At 43.3% G+C, this 18,058-nt stretch overlaps 1 protein-coding gene and 1 pseudogene across 10 annotated transcripts in view; both read right to left on the minus strand.

Annotated features, from left to right (window-relative positions):
• Nucleotides 1–18,058, minus strand: part of Tdrd12 (tudor domain containing 12) — a 70,844-nt gene that overhangs the window by 20,584 nt on the left and 32,202 nt on the right. For 8 of the 10 annotated variants that reach the window (XR_001778000.2, XM_030242998.1, NM_001368387.1 and 5 more), the window contains 9 exons: nucleotides 17,452–17,546; nucleotides 16,630–16,706; nucleotides 13,866–13,946; nucleotides 6,747–6,807; nucleotides 6,306–6,413; nucleotides 2,406–2,591; nucleotides 1,675–1,831; nucleotides 1,113–1,240; nucleotides 8–199 (listed from right to left, as the gene is read on the minus strand). Coding sequence is in view for 9 of the 10 variants with exons in the window: in XM_030242998.1 (XP_030098858.1) it covers nucleotides 8–199; nucleotides 1,113–1,240; nucleotides 1,675–1,831; nucleotides 2,406–2,591; nucleotides 6,306–6,413; nucleotides 6,747–6,807; nucleotides 13,866–13,946; nucleotides 16,630–16,706; nucleotides 17,452–17,546 (1,085 nt within the window). In the remaining variant the exon portion in view is untranslated. Of the gene's footprint in view, nucleotides 1–7; nucleotides 200–1,112; nucleotides 1,241–1,674; nucleotides 1,832–2,405; nucleotides 2,592–6,085; nucleotides 6,414–6,746; nucleotides 6,808–13,865; nucleotides 13,947–16,629; nucleotides 16,707–17,451; nucleotides 17,547–18,058 lie in introns of those variants that run through there. The other 2 variants (XM_030243001.1, NM_028034.2) reach the window with 2 other exon arrangements.
• On the minus strand, nucleotides 9,935–10,820 carry Gm18558 (predicted gene, 18558; annotated as a pseudogene).

The following is an 18,058-nucleotide window of genomic DNA, read 5'->3' on the forward strand; positions in this document are numbered from 1 at the left end:
CCATCACCTGCTGGACACTGCCATAGAGGGCAGCCTCCTCCAGGGCGGTGATCACGACGCAGGGGTCCTTCATGAACTCTCTGACTAGATGGTCTATGTGTTTGTTCCAGTGAACACCCACGGCTACAATCTGGTGTGGTGCAGACTCCCGCTCCTCCACTTCAACGTTTTTTTTAAAGTTATCTAATATGGCAAACATCTGAAAAATTAGTAAATTTAATCTTTGTTTCAAAATAGAGTAAAGGATTAGCTACAACACGGAATTCAGGGACTTTCTAGCTGATGTTTTTAGTGTGTTGACTTTCCAAAAGGAAAAAGGAAAAAAATGTTTTCAAAAGAAGAAAATGCATAGACAATCAATAAACACTGCAACATTCCACTGGGATGGAATTAAGCCACAAGCAGCATCTTGGTTATAATGTTTGTGACAAGGGATTAGCATGCTTATGTTAAAGACTTTAAAACTCACTTACGGAAAGATGACCCCATCAAATAAAAACAACCAAATAACACATAGATGAATAGACACAATGATCAATTTGCATTAATTTTCACTCTTACTAGCCAAGGAAATAGGAACTAAGCAAATAGGAACCCGCTGTTTACCAGTTGGTATGGAAAACAAAGCAAAATACAAGGCAGGCCCTGGTTTCTGCAGGGCAGACAAGCAGTGTCCATAGTGTGATGGCATGCTGCCGACAGCAACAGACTGTCTACTGCTCAGACAGACAATGATGCAAAGCTGATCATCTAAGAACTAGCTTGGAAATGTACTCTAAGACTTCAAAGGAGACACACAGTCACTAAGAGAGAAAGCCTGAGCCTTACCTGAGGCTAGCATCACTCACAAAATACTGTTCTTGGTTAGCTTGTCAGCTTCTAACAAATGCTTCAAAAAACTCAGAGGATATGGCTCAGCAGAGAACATGTTCCTAGCATGCACAAGGCACAGGTTTAAAATAAGCTGTTGCAAGCAATAACTATCATGCTACAGAATAGTATGGCACTATTAACTACAAGTTTACATTTTAATCAGTGAAGAGCTGCCACACCTCAGAAACATTCCCACTATTATACCGAACAGCAGCAGACACCCAGGTGCCCATACTCACTTGCTCATTAGCTTCAAAGAACAGCATGTGCACTTCATCCAGAACCAGGTGGCAGAGTCTAAGGAATAACAAGCTTCGGTACGTAAGAAGTCTCAAAAGGCTGTGTGGCGTTGTGACAATCACATCACCTACATTTAGAAAAATACAATGAACAACTTTTAGGTTTTCTACAGGTTTCTCCAATATGTCCTTCACCATGATTCCACTTCCTTCTCAGCAGCCATTTTCTACTGGGTGAGCAAGGCAAGCAAGCCCTGTCCACCCTGTCTGAGCCGGCATATATGACCACACCCCCAGTTGCCAGGGCTCCGCTTGCCTGAAAGGCAGATTTCCTCAGCCCTGTGCTCAGCATCTGGCAGTGAATGTTCGGTAGCATATGACAACTGAATGAAATCATGCAGTTTCCTCAGAAATCTGAGTCAAGACCAAACCTTCACCACTGATACCCATTGGTAACTAGGAAGTCAAGACCAATGGCTAGCCACTGAGGTAGGTCCTAGCTACTTAGGCAAGCTCACTGACTTCTGCAAAGAAAACCAAACAGCTTGGAAAGGATGCTTACACCCCCTTGGAAGCTTCATATTTTTGGCTTCATCTTTGTGAAGTCCAATTGTTAATAACACAGGATGAAGAGGCCTGGAGGACATGCTATAGTCTCCCAATAACTCAAAAATAAACTGAGCCTTTTTCCACCCAGGACACACGATGACTGCAAGAGGCTGCAAAGACAAACAGATTCAAATGATTTTGGAAAGTTGTTAGGAATCAAACATAGCATATGTGAAACATCCAGACCATCTCCTGGCACAGACTAAGCCTTTAGCTATTGTCATCATACAGATGAGCAGAGCTATCATTTCGCTAGAGTGGGTTTACAAACACTGAACTAGTTCTTAAGCTGAGCTAACGCACTCCCTAAGTCTTTTAAACCTTAATATACTCTTACAGGTAGGGCCAATTATTCTTCATTCCACAGGGTAAGAGTCTGAGGAACAGAGGTGAAGTCTCTCCTCAAGGCTGCACAGCTAATACATCAGCAAGAAACTAAGAACCCAGAAGCTTGGCTCCATTTCCTGCTCCTAAGCACTAGGATGGCTGGCCTCAAACTTGTAATCCTATGCCTCAGATATTGGGAAAACAGGCCTGTGCCACCAAGCCAGGCTGATAATTCAGCTTCTATTTTATTGGTTTGGGAAATTTTGAGTACTATTTTTTTTTCACCAAACAAATAAACATGGATGTGTCATTTGAAAACAAACATTTAATCCATTTCAAAAATGATCTCCAACTTACTCCATTTCTACTTGGTAATGACTTGTAGCAGCCCCCCATCTGCAAAATCGTAAGCAGCGGTGGCAAGTACAACAAGGGGTCATTCCCACAGTGAGAAATGACAACCATATCACAGCCACGTGCAATAGGAGGCCAGGAGTAAGATGCAGTGTGGCTGGGTCCCGGGAACTTGTTTCTTTGAAGAGCCTACAGAGAAGATGGTGGGGGAGAGGAGAAAAGAAAGACATAAATGACAGAGAAAACCTTCCATCTCAGAGCTCCATGCACCTCACTGTCACCAGTAGGACACACATGGCATATTCTGGTATTCTCCCAAGACCTAATATGAATTCTGTTTGCATGGATGCTTCCCAAGTATCAAGTCCCTATTTTAAAACTATTGGTTCTCTGAACCTATTAAAAGGTCTACTGAGTAGCCCGCCCCAACCAGATGACTAAAGCATACTGTAACAAGGCTTTGTCTCCTAGTGCCTCAATAATCTGTCAGCCCATCTGCCTCATTTGTAAAACTACTCCTCATTTGATTTTTGAGACAGGATCTTGCCAGGCTAGCCCCAGACTTTTTCCCATATGAATGGGTGTTCCGGCTGCATGTGTTGCTTGTGCACCATGTTCATGTCAGAAGAAGGTCACAAGATCCACTGGAATTGGACAATTCTGAGCCACCATGTGGGTGCTGCAACCCAAACTGGGTCTTCTGCAAGAGCAACAAGTGCTCTAGACTGTAGAGCCATCTCTCCAGCCCCGAACTCTTCATCCTCTTGCCACAGCTTCCACAGGTGCTGGGATTATAGACACACACCACCTTACCTACCTTAATCTTTTAAAAACACATGCTTTTATTGGCATACTATTCTCTTTACCTATCACTAAAACCAGAATGTTTCAGAAGTCTGTGACCAAAAGTACAATTTCCCAAAATGATACTGAATTTTCTATGCTAACCTCCTTCCCAAAGCCCTGAGCTTCCAGCTGAGCTGAGGGGCCATGTCGTCGCAGCTTGTTCCTCTGCCTGCAGCTCACTGATCTTCCTTGACACTCTTGTGGAAAAGAGACTTCAGTAGTTTTTGGACATGGGATAGAGGAAGTACATTTTCTTGAGATTTTACAAATCTGAAAACCTATTTCTACCCACACAGTTCACTGAGAACCCAAGTATAGACCTGTTTGTAGGGCTGGAATGACCAAATGCTCAAGTCCAAGAACTCTACAGCAACTGGGTACAAGCCTGAGGTCATTCTGAAACCTGACCTCTGGTGGGATCATTTCTTCCATAGCAACTTTCATGTCCTCTGTATCTGAGTTCAGACAGGTCAAAGCCATGTGCTTATGCAAAGTCTGTCCATTTGTGCTAGTTAGGGACTGTCAACATGGGAATTCATGTCACTTGGGTCCACAAAATGTTCACTGTCCTTCCTCAGAGAACCTCCTTTTATCTAGCCATCTGATTTTTCAGACCTTAAGTTAAACTCGAGACTTTATATTCTTTCGTCTTTGTTCTCTCCATTCACTTGATCTTCATACCTCACACCTGCTGCTTATAAAGATGCTTTTGTTACTTCTTTCTCTTTGGTTTCTCAATGTTCCTGTCCTTCAACTTTGTGTGTGTTGAGAGGGTTTCATATAACTCTGTCCATGAATTGTTCTTCCTGCTTCTAATCTCCTAAGTACTGAGATTGCAGGTATAAACTACATCAGTTCCTCATTTAAAGTCTAGGTCTGGTCCTTTTCTTCTTGTACATTAGGGAACAGATCCAGCAGCTCAGCTCTTCTGTTAGCTCTTACAAAGTACTTCTCTGGCTGGTCTAGGCAGGAGCCCCAGCTGAACCCAGATACACTCATCTTTGGCTTCCTTTGCCCCTCATTTTCCTGTACATGTTTCAATCAGCTCTCTAGAATGTATGTTCAATCAAGACACATACTGATTCTCTTGACGTGAACCATGCTTGTTTACAACAATGCCAATAGCATGCCAAGTGGTTTGCTGTGGTAATATTCATGGGGCATTCCCTTATGAACAGTACCCCTTCCCTTGATGCCTTCAACATCAGGCTTCTTGTAGATTTGGGTGGTCACAGCACAGCTGCTTCCTTGCTCGAGACCTGAAGAACATCAGTGAGTGAGTAAGAGCTAGGGGCACAGCCAGCAAGCAAGGGTTCCTCCCCTCCCTTTGTGTCTGTCACTGTGTTCAATTATGGCAAGATCCTGGTCCAGCTGAAAGGAAGTCCCTGCACCCAAAAGCAGAAACACAGACAAAAACCTTGCTGCTGTTAAATCTTCTTGTATCTCTGGGAATAGTTTCTTTGTTAGAAATCAATTCTCATTATGCTGCCCATGCTGACTCCAAAGTCCTGAGCTCAAGGAATCCTGTGTCCCAGCCTCCCGAGTCGCTGGGAGTGCAGGCCCACAGAATTGCACCCATTGATACCTACTTTCTAGCAGACTCTACTCCCTGCACAGAGTTTGGTTTGGTTTCTCCTTTTTTAGGTGAAGGGTTGTTGTCAGAATGTCTACAGTCAGCAGTTTGTTCACACTGAACAGAGCAGTTTGTTCACACTGAGAGACACTGTCCTGACAAGCAGATCAGATGATGAGGCAAATCCTGTCATCATGAATCCTAACACTGAAGGAAGACAGGGTGGTAGGCAGGCAATTTTGACTGAGACGGTTTTAAACGGTATGAAACTCTCTCCAGAAAGTGACTCTAGTTATCTCCCACTTAGAATAATACACACTGGTAGGGCACATTCAAGAAATAGACTTGAACCCCACTAACTCCACCCCCAACCCAAAAAAACAAACACAAACAAACAAGCTTCTAATTACAGATTTTTGGAGACAAAGACTGGAGGATCTCTGTGAGTTTAAGGCCAGCCTGGTCTACAGAATGAGTTCCAGGACACAGAGAAACCCTGTCCCAGGAAACAAACAAACAAACCCAAAATGACAACAACAAAAATCAATCAACAAGCAGACGTTGGCTGTTTCCTGCCTTCTTACACGCTGTAAAATCTCTTCCCTACTTAAGACCTTACAACCTCCTCTCATTCTGTTCACTCTTGTGGTTTGGGTTTCTATTATTCAAAAACAAATCTTAGCCTTTTCTTTAAAATCAGGAAGGAGACATAGGTATGTACAACTGATTTACCAAAAGATAGTCTCTAGGTTGTAGTAGGATTTTTGAAAAGGACGGGCAAACAACTGTCACAACTGTCCTAGAAATGTGTTCTAACCTCCCTCCAAAAGCCCATCTGAAAATTTACTTCAGAAAAGCTGGGTGGTGGTGGCACACACCTTTAGTCCCATTACTCAGGATGCAGACAGAGGCTGGCAGTTCTGAGTTCAAGGCCAGCCTGGTATACAGTGAGTTCCAGAACAGTCAGGACTACACAGAGAAATTGTGGAGAGAGAGAGAGAGAGAGAGAGAGAGAGAGAGAGAGAGAGAGAGAGAGAGAGAGAGAGAGAGAGAGAAAGAAGAAGAAGAAGAGGAAGAAGAAGAGGAGGAGGAGGAGGAGGAAGGAGGGGGGAGGGAGGGAAAAAGGAAAGAAAAGAAAAAAGAAAACTTACTTCAGAACAGGATCAACAGTTGCACAATGGGCTTTTCTATAAAAAAAAATTAATCTTCTGGGAAGTTTCGAATACATGAGAAATAAATCACAAAATATTTTAAGAGAATTTTAGAAGCAAGAATTCTGCAATGTAGCCTTAGAAGTGTTTATTTAAAATCCTCCTATGGAATTGGGGTATGGTTCAGTGATGAATGCATGCCCAGGACGCGCAAAGCCCTGTATTTCATCCCCGTCACTCTTAGAACAGAACAGACAAAGCAAAACAAAGCAACACTCTGTGTTGGAAAGGGCTGGCATGTCGTCAGGAGTCTGGCTTTAAGAACATGTTCACCTTCTTCAGGTCTGCCGACAGAGGTGATTTCTCCAGGGTTAGGCAGGGCTCGATCCTGTTCCGGAGCACCACCCCAGGCTGCAGTGTGCCCAGCTTCACCTTCTGCAACTAACCAACAAGACGTTAGACAACAACAGCCAGGCCTTCCTTGAGTAGGCAGAAGAGTATTAAGGACTTTACCAAGAAGAAAACTGTGTTTTCTTGTAGATCATAGTGTAAACACCTAGGAATACATGCTTACTGGAAAACATACACAACCACCCAAATTAAAGATCATTTGTTCCCCTAATAAAACACAGGCACTACAGCAGTGGCTCTCTACATTCTCCAAAAGCCAGGACTTGGGGAAAACCCACCTAAGGCAGCCTGAAGGGAGAAAGGAGTGTTAATACCACTAGTGGTTTCTCTGCTTTCATCTTCTATTCTTAGAGTCTGTAATACCTGGTGCAGGTCTGAGGTCCCATCAGCTCTCAAAGGATCAGGATTTAGAAACTGCAGTAATCTGTAAAACAGTTTAAAGGACAACTTGAAGAAGTACATAGTTAACATTTCTCCCACTGCAATCCTACTTAACGCTTCCCCTGTGAAGGGAGACACAGTGGGAAAACACTGTGCTCTGTCTTGCTGGCTTTACTACCATGCAAGGACAATAGAGGTCACACCAGTTTCCTGTATCCCATTCAAAACCCGGGCTGGCATCTGGGCCGCTACTCCTATAACCAATGTCCTACACAGTGTTTACAAAGGGGCCCAGCTAAAGTCAAAACCACTGGTCTAATTATCAGATTTATTTTGTAGTCAGAAGATACCAGGTGAGGACTTGTACTCTGCTAATGCAAAAAAGAAGTAACTTGAAAGTGCTTGTCTCTACACCCAGACCCACTCACTCCTCAATATGGGTAAGGACTGGTGAGAGCAGCAGAGAAGTCACACTATTCTCTGAGAAGTGTGCTGCTCACACAGTGAACCACACTCTTTCCTGAAACCCCATTCATGTCGACAGACTTTTTTTTTTTTTCCGTGACTGTTGTTTTTGTTTTTTCGGTTGTTTGTTTGGTTGTTTGGTTTTGTTTCGTTTTGTTTTCAGGACAGGGTTTCTCTATGTATCCCTGGCTGGCCTGGAACTTGGTAAGTAGACCAGGCTAGCTTCAAACTCACAGAGATGTGCATGCCTCTGCCTCCTGAATGCTGAGATTAAAGGCATGCACCAACACTTCCTGACTCAATTTTTTTTTTTAATGCAAAAGCTACAAGACCTTCCTCTCTCTCAGCTGATGAGTAAATGAAATGTGCAATGGAACGCTGCTCAGACTCGGTCGTGCTGCAGCAGAGTGGAGTCTATACACCAAAGAACCCTGGTTGGCTCACTAGGCCCTAGAATACAGCACCGAGAAAAGCCTCTGCCCTTAGGAAGACAAAAAGAACAGAAATGCAGCATCAAGAGTAGCAACAATACATCCCAAAACGATTAGCGCCATTAAGAAAACTGAAAAATTTACACCCTGGTGAGTTGAATGGGGTCTCTTGTCTGAGCTGAAATGACTCAAGACAACCAAATCACACAAAGCCCACCCCAGCATTGCTAACAGTTCCTAAACCCTGGAAACCTGGATCCCACTACAAAACCTGCAGGCAGCTCAACAGGTTAGAGAGCGTCCCTTCCAGATAGCTCATCTGTCTCTGATTCTGCCAGGCAGCGTTGCTGGTTTGAGGGAGTCTCTCAGAAGAAGTCACATGTATGAAAAAGGACATGACACCATGGTTCATCTTAATTTCCAACTTGATTGGTTTGAGAAAATCCTAGGACATTAATAAAGCACAACCCTGGTGTGCCTAGAAGGCATTATGATGCAATCAGCATACTGAACTGAAGCTGATGGTAGACAACCCTAAATGTGGGTAATACTCTTCTGTTGGCTAGAGGCACACCAGTACAGCAGGTATGTGATCTCTCACGCTGTCTCTTACTCACTGTAAGGCAAGCCATCCACTCTCCTACACCCATACCAGATATTTTAACCTATTATCAAAGTAGTCCCCAGTACATCTAGTCTCAGTGTTAAAATCTTTTTTCAAAATAATGCTACAGAGAGCCACTACCAACAAAACTATGTGGAATCTCATCTCACATATGCCCAAGGTTGGCTGATGGAGTTGGTAAGAAGCTTTAACTATACTTTAGAACCAACATAAAGTTCTTGGTATCTTCAGAGGCCCTCAGAGGAACAGAGTAGGTTCTCAACTCAACACCTAAAAAAAAATCCCTAAAGAGATCTGCCTGCTATGTTGCAGTTCCTCACAGACTAAAACCTTAATTTTGGAAGAACACAGAAGACAGAGGCAGTTGAAAGAAGACACAGAGGAGTTGAAATAGTAGGAAGGAAGCTCCAGGACACAAAACTTTTTTTTTTTTTAAAGATTTATATATTTTATTTATATGAGTACACTGTAGCTGTCTTCAGACATACCAGAAGAGGGCATAAGATCCCATTACAGATGGTTGTGAGCCACCATGTGGCTGCTGGGAATTGAACTCAGGACCTCTGGAAGAGCAGTCAGTGCTCTTAACCACTGAGCCATCTCTCCAGCCTGACACAAAACTTTTATAGGCAGAGGAAACCAAAGGGAGTTTTCTGGGAAGCAGAAACACTCCATCTTTCAGGAACACTCCTTAAATTCAGAAAGTAAACAACTCAAAGGCTTCAGAAATCTCCTGAAGTTGTCAGATACACTAGGCTCCCCTCCTCAAGCATATGTAAGTTGTATGGATTGCTGAGAGACTCCCTCAAACCAGCAACGCTGCCTGGCAGAATCAGAGACAGATGAGCTATCTGGAAGGGACGCTCTCTAACCTGTTGAGCTGCCTGCAGGTTTTGTAGTGGGATCCAGGTTTCCAGGGTTTAGGAACTGTTAGCAATGCTGGGGTGGGCTTTGTGTGATTTGGTTGTCTTGAGTCATTTCAGCTCAGACAAGAGACCCCATTCAACTCACCAGGGTGTAAAAGTTGGATTTTGTTTGTATCTATATTATGTCTGTTGTTGGTTTCCTGGCTGAAGTAAGTGGTTATTGGTCCATGCCTCCCCAGGAATAGTGAGTAGCATACAACACTGCTGTATGGATCTCTACTCTGCCTATGGATGCCACATACTTCTATCACCCACAACAAAAGAATGGGTGGTATGCAGTTCAGAATGGGTATGATGGCCTACTATTGGGTGATGGAGTGCTGTGAAGGGCATGGGTCTAAGAAACACAGCTGGCTGAACATTAGCATGACAAACAGGAAATGAAGCCATGGCCTCCAATTGAGAAGGCTGGCTGGGTCCCTCAAAGGCAGGAATCTTGTAGGAAAAGGCATCTTTTAGTCTTCCTTCATTACTCTAACCAGAAACAGTGCACATAGCTCCACAAGCCTTCAGACAGTGGTGCTGATCCTAGGTACTCTTTTTCTGGTTATGGGGGATGGTAACTTGGGTTACTACCACTGTGATAAAATACTAACCAAAAGCAACTTGGAAAAGAAAGGGCTTATTTTTATTTGGCTTACACAACCCATGTCATAGTCTTTGAGGGAAAGCAAGGTAGGAACCTGGAGGCACGACCTAAAGCAGAAGCCATGAAAGTGCTACTTGCTGCATTCCCTTGATGAAGGTTGACTCCTTGTGGATACATTCTTTGAAGACTTTGTACATCATCTCAAGCTCCAAGAGCCTGATGCAGCAAGCAGCTCAGTTGTGTTGTTTGGCACCTCTTGGGGTGTTTTATGGCTTCTATACAGAGGACTTCATGTCCTAGGAGTAGTGTCTTCTGGAAATATCTTTTGCCCTAGTTCTTCCTCTGTTCAAAGGCCAGTCTGGGTGATGTAGGCAGTATCTCTTACTCTTTCAGGATTTTCACTGACAGCTGGCAGCTTCTTGAGCACATGTGGTTCAAAGCTCTGCCAGAGATTTGCTGAGAATTGGATGGCAGCCTTGTACTTTTCTTCTTTGAAATGCAACTCTCAGTTTGAGCGTACGCTCTGGCAATCTGTTGGTAGGTCTTCTTGGTTCACTCTCTCCATTTGGATAACTTCTCATAAAGTTCCTCTTGCTAACTGTGGCCACCTTTTTAAAATTACACAGCTGCTTGATTGGTAATAAAATTCACTATGGTTGGCTCAATCAGAGTGCTTCAGGGCCATTTCAAATCTTTCTTCTTGGTCATATCATTGCCTAAGTCTTTTTTCCTTTAGTACCTCTTCTTAGATCATTTGAGAGGAAATAGATTTGGGGGATACTGTGGTTTCTCCCTCTTCATTCATACTGTTTAGATGAGCCCTGGGGAGTACATGGAGAATGGCTATGATCTGGTGACCTCACAGTTGCATGCCAAGACTAGATGGTTTGCTTTGTAGTTTTGCTATTAGTAGGTAGGATCCCTGAGCAGTGTCTTATACTGAAATCACATTCTAACTTTGGTATGGGTTAGGCATGTTGAAGGCTATGTAAATTTTCTCTCTGCTAATCACCATTCCCTTTGTGGTTTTTTTGTTTTTGTTTTGTTTTGTTTTTGTTTTTGTGTTTGTTTGAGACAGGGTTTCTCTGTATAGCCCTGGCTGTCTGGGAACTCGGTTTCTCTGTATAGCCCTGGCTGTCTGGGAACTCACTTTGTAGACCAGGCTGACCTTGAATTCAGAAATCCGCCTGCCTCTGCCTCCCGAGTGCTGGTATTAAAGGCTTGCGCCACCATGCCTGGCTCCCTTTGTGTTTTGTAAATTGAGAGTTATCTGGTTTTTTTCTTTATGTTTATGTGTGGTATGTATGTGTGTATATGTATGTGTGTGTTTGAATTTGTGGGGAGGCTGAGGTTGGTAACAGTAATTGTCTTTGAGGCATGATCTCTCAGCCAAACCCACAGCTCACCAATTCAGGTAGTCACAAAGCCAGCTTGTACCAGGAACTCCATATTTCCATCTTTTGAGGCTGGAATTAAAGGAGCACTACCATGTCCATTCAGCATTTACATGGGTTCTGAGGATCCAAGTTTCTACACTCTCGCTTGCATGATAATTGCTTTATTGCTCAGCCATTTCCCCAACCCATTTTGTGTGTTAAAAAATATTTTATAACTTTTAAAAACATTTATGTGCATGTGCATCCATACAAATATACAGGTATAATTTAGTAGACAATTCCTAGAAGTTGCTTTTCTCCTTCTACCATGTGGGTCTTAGGGATCCAACTCAGACTGGCAGCAAGAAACTCTGTTTGCTGAAACATCTCACCAGTCCTAAAGCCTTTAAAAATATACATGTAGCAGGGTAGTGGTGGTGCATGCCTTTAATCCCAACACTCAGGATGCAGAGACAAGGGGATCTCTGTGAGTTCCAGGTCAGCCTGGTATACAGAGTGAGTTCCAGGATAGCCAGAGCTATATACAGCTATTCTGTCCCAAAAACATAAAACCAAGCCAAACAAACAAAACCTCTACAAGTATTATTTTTGTGTATGTACGTGCATGTAGGTGTGGAAGTCAAAGAACTACTTGAGGTAGTCAGTTTTTCCATCCATAAAGGAGCTGGGAATGAACTCATGATTAGGTTTGGTGTTAAGCACCTTTACCCAGTGAGCCATCTTACCTGCCATGCTCTGTTTCAAGTCATCCTCACAGGGCTTATGGACTCAAGAGCTACTATTTTTCATGAATAGTCCCTTTTCAGTTGGGTTTTAGGTCAATGGTTTTGAAATAATCTTTGAAAGTCTTCTGGTAGTTTCCTTTCCTGGCATAGGCTACAGGGTGATTACTACAGATCCTAGGGATTACTATAGGATTCGAGGGATCTGGTTTAACAGCCTTGGAGTAGCATGGTAAGGTGTCACTGATGTCACTGGCACTCAGTGCCTTATTGCCTGAGATTTATCAAAAAGGAGGGAATCTCAGTTGAGAAAAATACCTCTATAAGATCTGGCTATAGGGCATTTTCTTAATCAGTGATTGATGGGGGAGGACTAACACATTTTGGGTGGTGCCACCTCTAGGTTGGTGGTCCTGGGTTCTATAAGAAAGCAGTCTATGACCAATCTATGGTGAGCAAGCCACTAAGCAGTACCCCTCCTCAGTTTTCTGCATCAGCTCCTGCATCCAGGCAGCAGCCCTGTTTAAGTTTCTGTCCTGACTTCTTTCAATGATGGACTAGAATGTGGAAGTGTAGGAACCCAAATAAACCAAACCTTTCCTTCCCAACTTGCTTTTGGCCACACAATAGAAATGCTATATCTAGGATATGGATTTTCTTCAGCTCCCTGGAATGTACAGCAGATAACAAATAACTGTTGTATCTTTTTCCTTTAGTTGGGACCAAGCAAGGAGCACTTAGCAAGACAGTAGGTAAGACAAGGCTTTATGAGGCATGAAAATAATAGAGTTTGTCAGGATTCACTCAATTATAAGTTCAAACTAAATTATAATTTAAAAATTCTTTGTTCCAAAGAAAATAATCACGTATAATAGCAAAAATGTTAACCACTAAACAGGAGAGTTTCTCTGGGAGGGGATGCCAGCATTAGAAGTATTAACCATTAGACTCACGGTGAGCCCCACACCAGCCTTCAACATACTTGACTCCTGTACACTGAGAGGCTTATATACAGGACATAGGGTGGTTCTGGAAGCTGGCTAAGCAACCTCACAGTGATAGAGAACAGTGAGACAGCACAGACACAAGCTATTGTAAGCTGCCAGTCTGGTAACTACAGAGCAGCCAGTTACCAAGATGTAACTATTTAAGCAGGTAGCATCTAGCATAAAAAAAAATAAAAAATTCAGAGAGGCTGGAGAGATGGCTCAGTGGTCAAGAGCACTAACTGCTCTTCCAGTGGTCCTAAGTTCAATTCCCAGTACACACATGGTGGCTCACAAACATCTGTAATGGTATCTGATGTCCTCTTCTGGTGTGTCTTAAGAGAGCAACAGTGTACTCACATACATAAAATAAATAATTTTTTGTTGTTTTTTTTGTTTTTTGTGACAGGGTTTCTCTGTGTAGCCCTGGCTGTCCTGGAGCTCACTCTGTAGACCAGGCTGGCCTCGAACTCAGAAATCCACCTGCCTCTGCCTCCCAAAAATCAGAGCTTGGGTATGAACCAGTTTTGTGAATTAAACAAGAATAAAATAAAATTACTTTGCTGTGAGAGAGGAGGAGGTGGACCCATTTAACATCAGAAAACTGGGAAGGAAAGCAAGCATCACCCATCAAAATGAATAGCTGTAAGACGGATAAGACTGTATCAAGCACCGTTTAAACCCTGCCCACCTCACTGCAGGAATCAGGGTAAGGGTGATCCCTTCCACCAGAATGATGGGGATTTAACCTGACCACCCTGACAGAGCTTACAAACCTACAGGGGACTTCCTGAATATTTACTGTCTTATGGGACTGGAGGTTTGAAGTCAACAACATTAAAGGTAAATTCGTGCTTATCGTTTTATACAATTATTTCAATAAACAATTCAAGTCAGGGAAAAGAGAAACCAAGCAAACGAACTAATTCAGCCCAAACAAACAAACAAACCCAGCCTTACTTTACACAGCCGTTCTTCTCGTCACAGTCTTTCTTTTCAGTCAACCGCAGTGGCTTCTCATTCGGCCTCTGGCTAGACCCACTGGAGACCAAAACACATTAAAAGATTTATTCACAAGTTAATACAGGCAATTCCCAATGCTATTGGTTGACCACTAGAACCTAGATAATAAGCCCCTGTTGCTGAGAAAACCACATGCCTCCACTGCAAGACACAGAAAAACTGTTGGGGGTCAGGGTCCTGTCCTTGTCTGTGTGCCCTGCCCACCCCTTTAGCAGGAGTAGCTGCTAAAGAAATAAAAACAGAAACCAAACAACAACAGTAACAAAAACAAAATAAAACAAACAACAAAACCAAAAACCCACAAAACAAAAAGCTCCTAAACTCAAACAGAGTGAAATCCCTGGTGGAAGGAAGAAGCCAGAAAGCAGCAGGCAGCCTCCAAGAACTGCTGGAGTAGCCAGGAACGACCAGGAGTTTCCTTACTAGTTCCCTATTCCTGCAAAGGCAGCCGCCTGGGAACCTGTGTTCTCCCTCCACCAGGCCTACATCTCTTTCCTGGTGGTCCTATTTCTCATCTCCTCACATCCAACCAATCGGGAGCAAGAGGGTAGTTATATAAATTCGGTGTGCTGGGGCTTCCAAGTCAGAGCTGCTTAGGCTCTTACAGAAGAAGAGGAGAAGACCCCCACCCCCAGCCTAGCCCCAGGGGCCCCTGTTTCCCAGCTGGCTCGCTCATCAGTCTGTCTTCAAGACTAGCCAGGTACAGACTGAGTGAGGCTGCAACCCTGAGCTACCAGCCATAGGGACTCATTCCTGCCGCAGCCTCTAACACTCACTGCCCTCTGCAGGGCTGTGGAAGGAAGGTCTTCCCTGAAGCTGCTTTCAGCTTCCAAAACCCACTGCTTCAGATTTCCGCCACTCCATCTTCCTGATCTGTAGCTTCAGAGATTCCTGGCTTGAAGACCTGCTATTCTAGAGACCCCATGGAGACAGAAGACTGCTCCTCCTGGTCCTCCTGACCTGCAGACTTCCTTTGCAAGGGACAGCTCTCAGCTAGCATCCCAAGGCTCTCTGGGAGCCTCAGAGTTGTAATACTTACCCCAACTGCAGTGTCTCTTGGCTAGCATCTCTTGCTACTGAGAGTTTAAATGTTTCATTTAAGTCTGACATGGCACTCTCTTTTACATTGTTTTATCCTGTTTAAAGCAGTTAGTCTTGAACTGACAACGTACTTTCCTGTTTATATTTCTGCAGTCTCCCCAAACCATCCTTGGAGGAGGATTTGACAGAAGAACAAATCCTACTCACTGCTTCAAAACAAGGCTGGGACTGGGCGGCAAGCTTTTCTCCAATTGTTTAACCCACAAACATAACAATTTTCTGGAAATCTGTAAAAAGTAGTGGTAAGGAAGCACTTCACCTACCCAGACACGCTTGCTTCTGTGAGAACGGGGCTCAGCACTGACTGTGAAACCATGCCGGGCTGGCCGCAGCCTCTCTGCTAGTGAAACTGGTTTACTTCTAGAAACTGAGTCCAAAGCAACTGAGTGCTGGAAGCAGGACTCTGGAGATTTCTTGCTCTTCCCCTCCTCTATCAGGCTGAGGATAGCCTAGATACTGAACTGCACAGCAAATGTAGCTATCAGAACTCCTAATCAAGACGCCTCTGGCATATCAAAGAAATGAGAGGCAGGGCCCTTCTTCAGTCTCAGGAATTCTAGTTGTTTTTCTGTCTCTCTGTTTTCTTCTAGTCCTGCTCCAAGACCATATTCAATGTCAGTAATTCTAACCCTATCAGCAATGTGCCCTAAATTCCAGAAGAAAATCCATCACTGAACTCAGAGGAAAGGTGAGCCTGTGATCCGTGTGAAGGGGGAATCTCCACCATCTTATTCCTGCTGCTGATTTGTTCCCTAAGTGGCCTAAACAAAGCACACAGCAATTTCCCCCAGAACTACAGCTCTCCTGTGGATCCTTTGATGTTACCATGTGCATCTTAACGAGGACAGGGGTATAGTCAGAGACTTTGGAGAACTACTCTTGACTTTCTCCAACCTTGTACGCTGCTAAGCTGTGCTTGCTGTGGCCTGTGCTTACTCACCCTGCACAGCCACCGTGCTGTTCATGGGGTGAGCCTTATCATACAGCTGTATCCAACTAGGCAGCAAAGGGACTCTAGACCCACGACCAGTTTTCCGTCCACTGTGTTGTCAGCTAACCAGTTGTTATATAAGATTTTTTTTCCTTTAAAGTAGAGTGTTTTGAGCCAAAATTTCCCAGACCACCCTGTTGTTTGGGTGGTGGGGTTGGGGAGCAGGGATACTAGGCTATCATCAACCTTCTACATACTTACTGACCATGTGACCTTTTGTATTTGTGGCCTCCACATGCACTCAACTAACCAGACTGGAAATTATCTGGTAGAAACAAACTGCCTGTATTAATCATGGAGACTTCTTCCTTTGACATTATTCCCTAAATAATACCATATTAACAACTATGTATATAGTATTTACACTGCATTAGATATTAGAAGTCATTTAGAGATGACTTAAAATATACTTGAGAATGTATGCAGATTTTATGTAAATTTCATCACACTTTTTAATCTGGATTTGCGTATACAGAATTTGATATTTTTAGTAGTTCTAGAATTAAGCCTCCCCAACTCCACGCCGTAATATGAAGGGATGGCTATGCAAGACTCTATCTCACTGTCCTAAGGTTCAGTCACCTTATCAATGCAATGTTCAAATCATACCTTACTGATGGAACATCTGGATCAGCATATATGGTTATGCCTCTTTTGGTTGGCCAGTACACAGAAGATTCAGTACACTGTAAGATCAGAACCAAGGAGGGAGAGAGAGGAAGGTAGAAAGAGGGAGGGGGAAAGGAGGAAGGAAGAAGAAAAAGGCACACTTTTAAGATTTATTTATTTAGTTATTTAGTTAGTTAGTTAGTTTTCTGAGACAGGGTTTCTCTGTGTAGCCCTGGCTGTCCTGAACTCACTTTGTAGACCAGGATGGCCTCAAACTCAGAAATCTGCCTGCCTCTGCCTCCCGAGTGCTGGGATTAAAGGCGTGTGCCACCACGCCAGGCAAGATTTATAATTTTTGGAACCAAAATACAATGCAAATTATTTTCATCAACAATCATTCAAGAAGTTGTTATGCATACACAGACATGGAGAGTCAAAGTTGGATGGCTATGCTGTCACATAATCATTAGATTAAAATGGCAAACAGCAGGCAACTGGCATTTCATAGGAGTGTTTAAAATGTCTACAACTGCTTTCATTTACCTTTTGTTAGAAGAACTGTAAGCCACATTAGACCCAAAATTAATTATCTGACTGTCCCCAAGTCCAGACAGTGAGCGAGCACAGGCTAGGTTACTACTCACCTGAAACCAAAGCTCGACAAGGAGGGGCCGGTTACCTCTCCAGCAAACCAAACAGACACACTACACTCTTTCATAGATAAACTACTCTGGGGATTTCTAAATGCAAAGCACACACTTTGCTAGTCACAGGATAATCCATCATGGGAGCTTTATAGTCAGTGGGCATTAAACATACAACCTTCTCCGTGTGCTTTAAAGGGAGGCTCTGCTGCTGCTTCTCAAGCATCATTTTAGGCGAGTCTGTCAAGGAATCCTTATAGTTTAGAGCTTTATCTGTGAAGTAAAGATAGTGATAAAAAGCTACCTTGAAAACTATTTATGTAAAATAGGACAAAAATAATAAAATCACTGTCATACAGATTCAATACAAGAATTATCAAACAGATTTCATATTAAACTTGTAGCAATTAAAGTTAAGAATCTTGCTTTGGAGCTGGGCGTGATGGCGCATGCCTTTAATCCCAACACTCGGGAGGCAGAGGCCAGCCTGGTCTACAAAGTGAGTTCCAGGACAGCCAGGGCTACCCAGAGAAACCCTGTTTCGAAAAACCAAAAAAAAAAAAAAAAGAATCTTGCTTTGGGACTGACAAAATGGCTCATCAGGTAAAGGCACTTGCTGCCAAGTCTGATGACCTGAGATTGAGCCCTGGTCCTACATGAAGGAAGAGAGAACCAACTGTTTTAAGCTGATCTCTGACCTCCACAAGCATTCCGTGGTATATATCTGCCCACTCACATATACATGTACATGCTAAATGAATGAAATTTTAAAAGATCTTGTTTCA

The sequence above is a fragment of the Mus musculus genome, chromosome 7, assembly GCF_000001635.26.
Source record: "Mus musculus strain C57BL/6J chromosome 7, GRCm38.p6 C57BL/6J".
Taxonomy (NCBI): domain Eukaryota; kingdom Metazoa; phylum Chordata; class Mammalia; order Rodentia; family Muridae; genus Mus; species Mus musculus.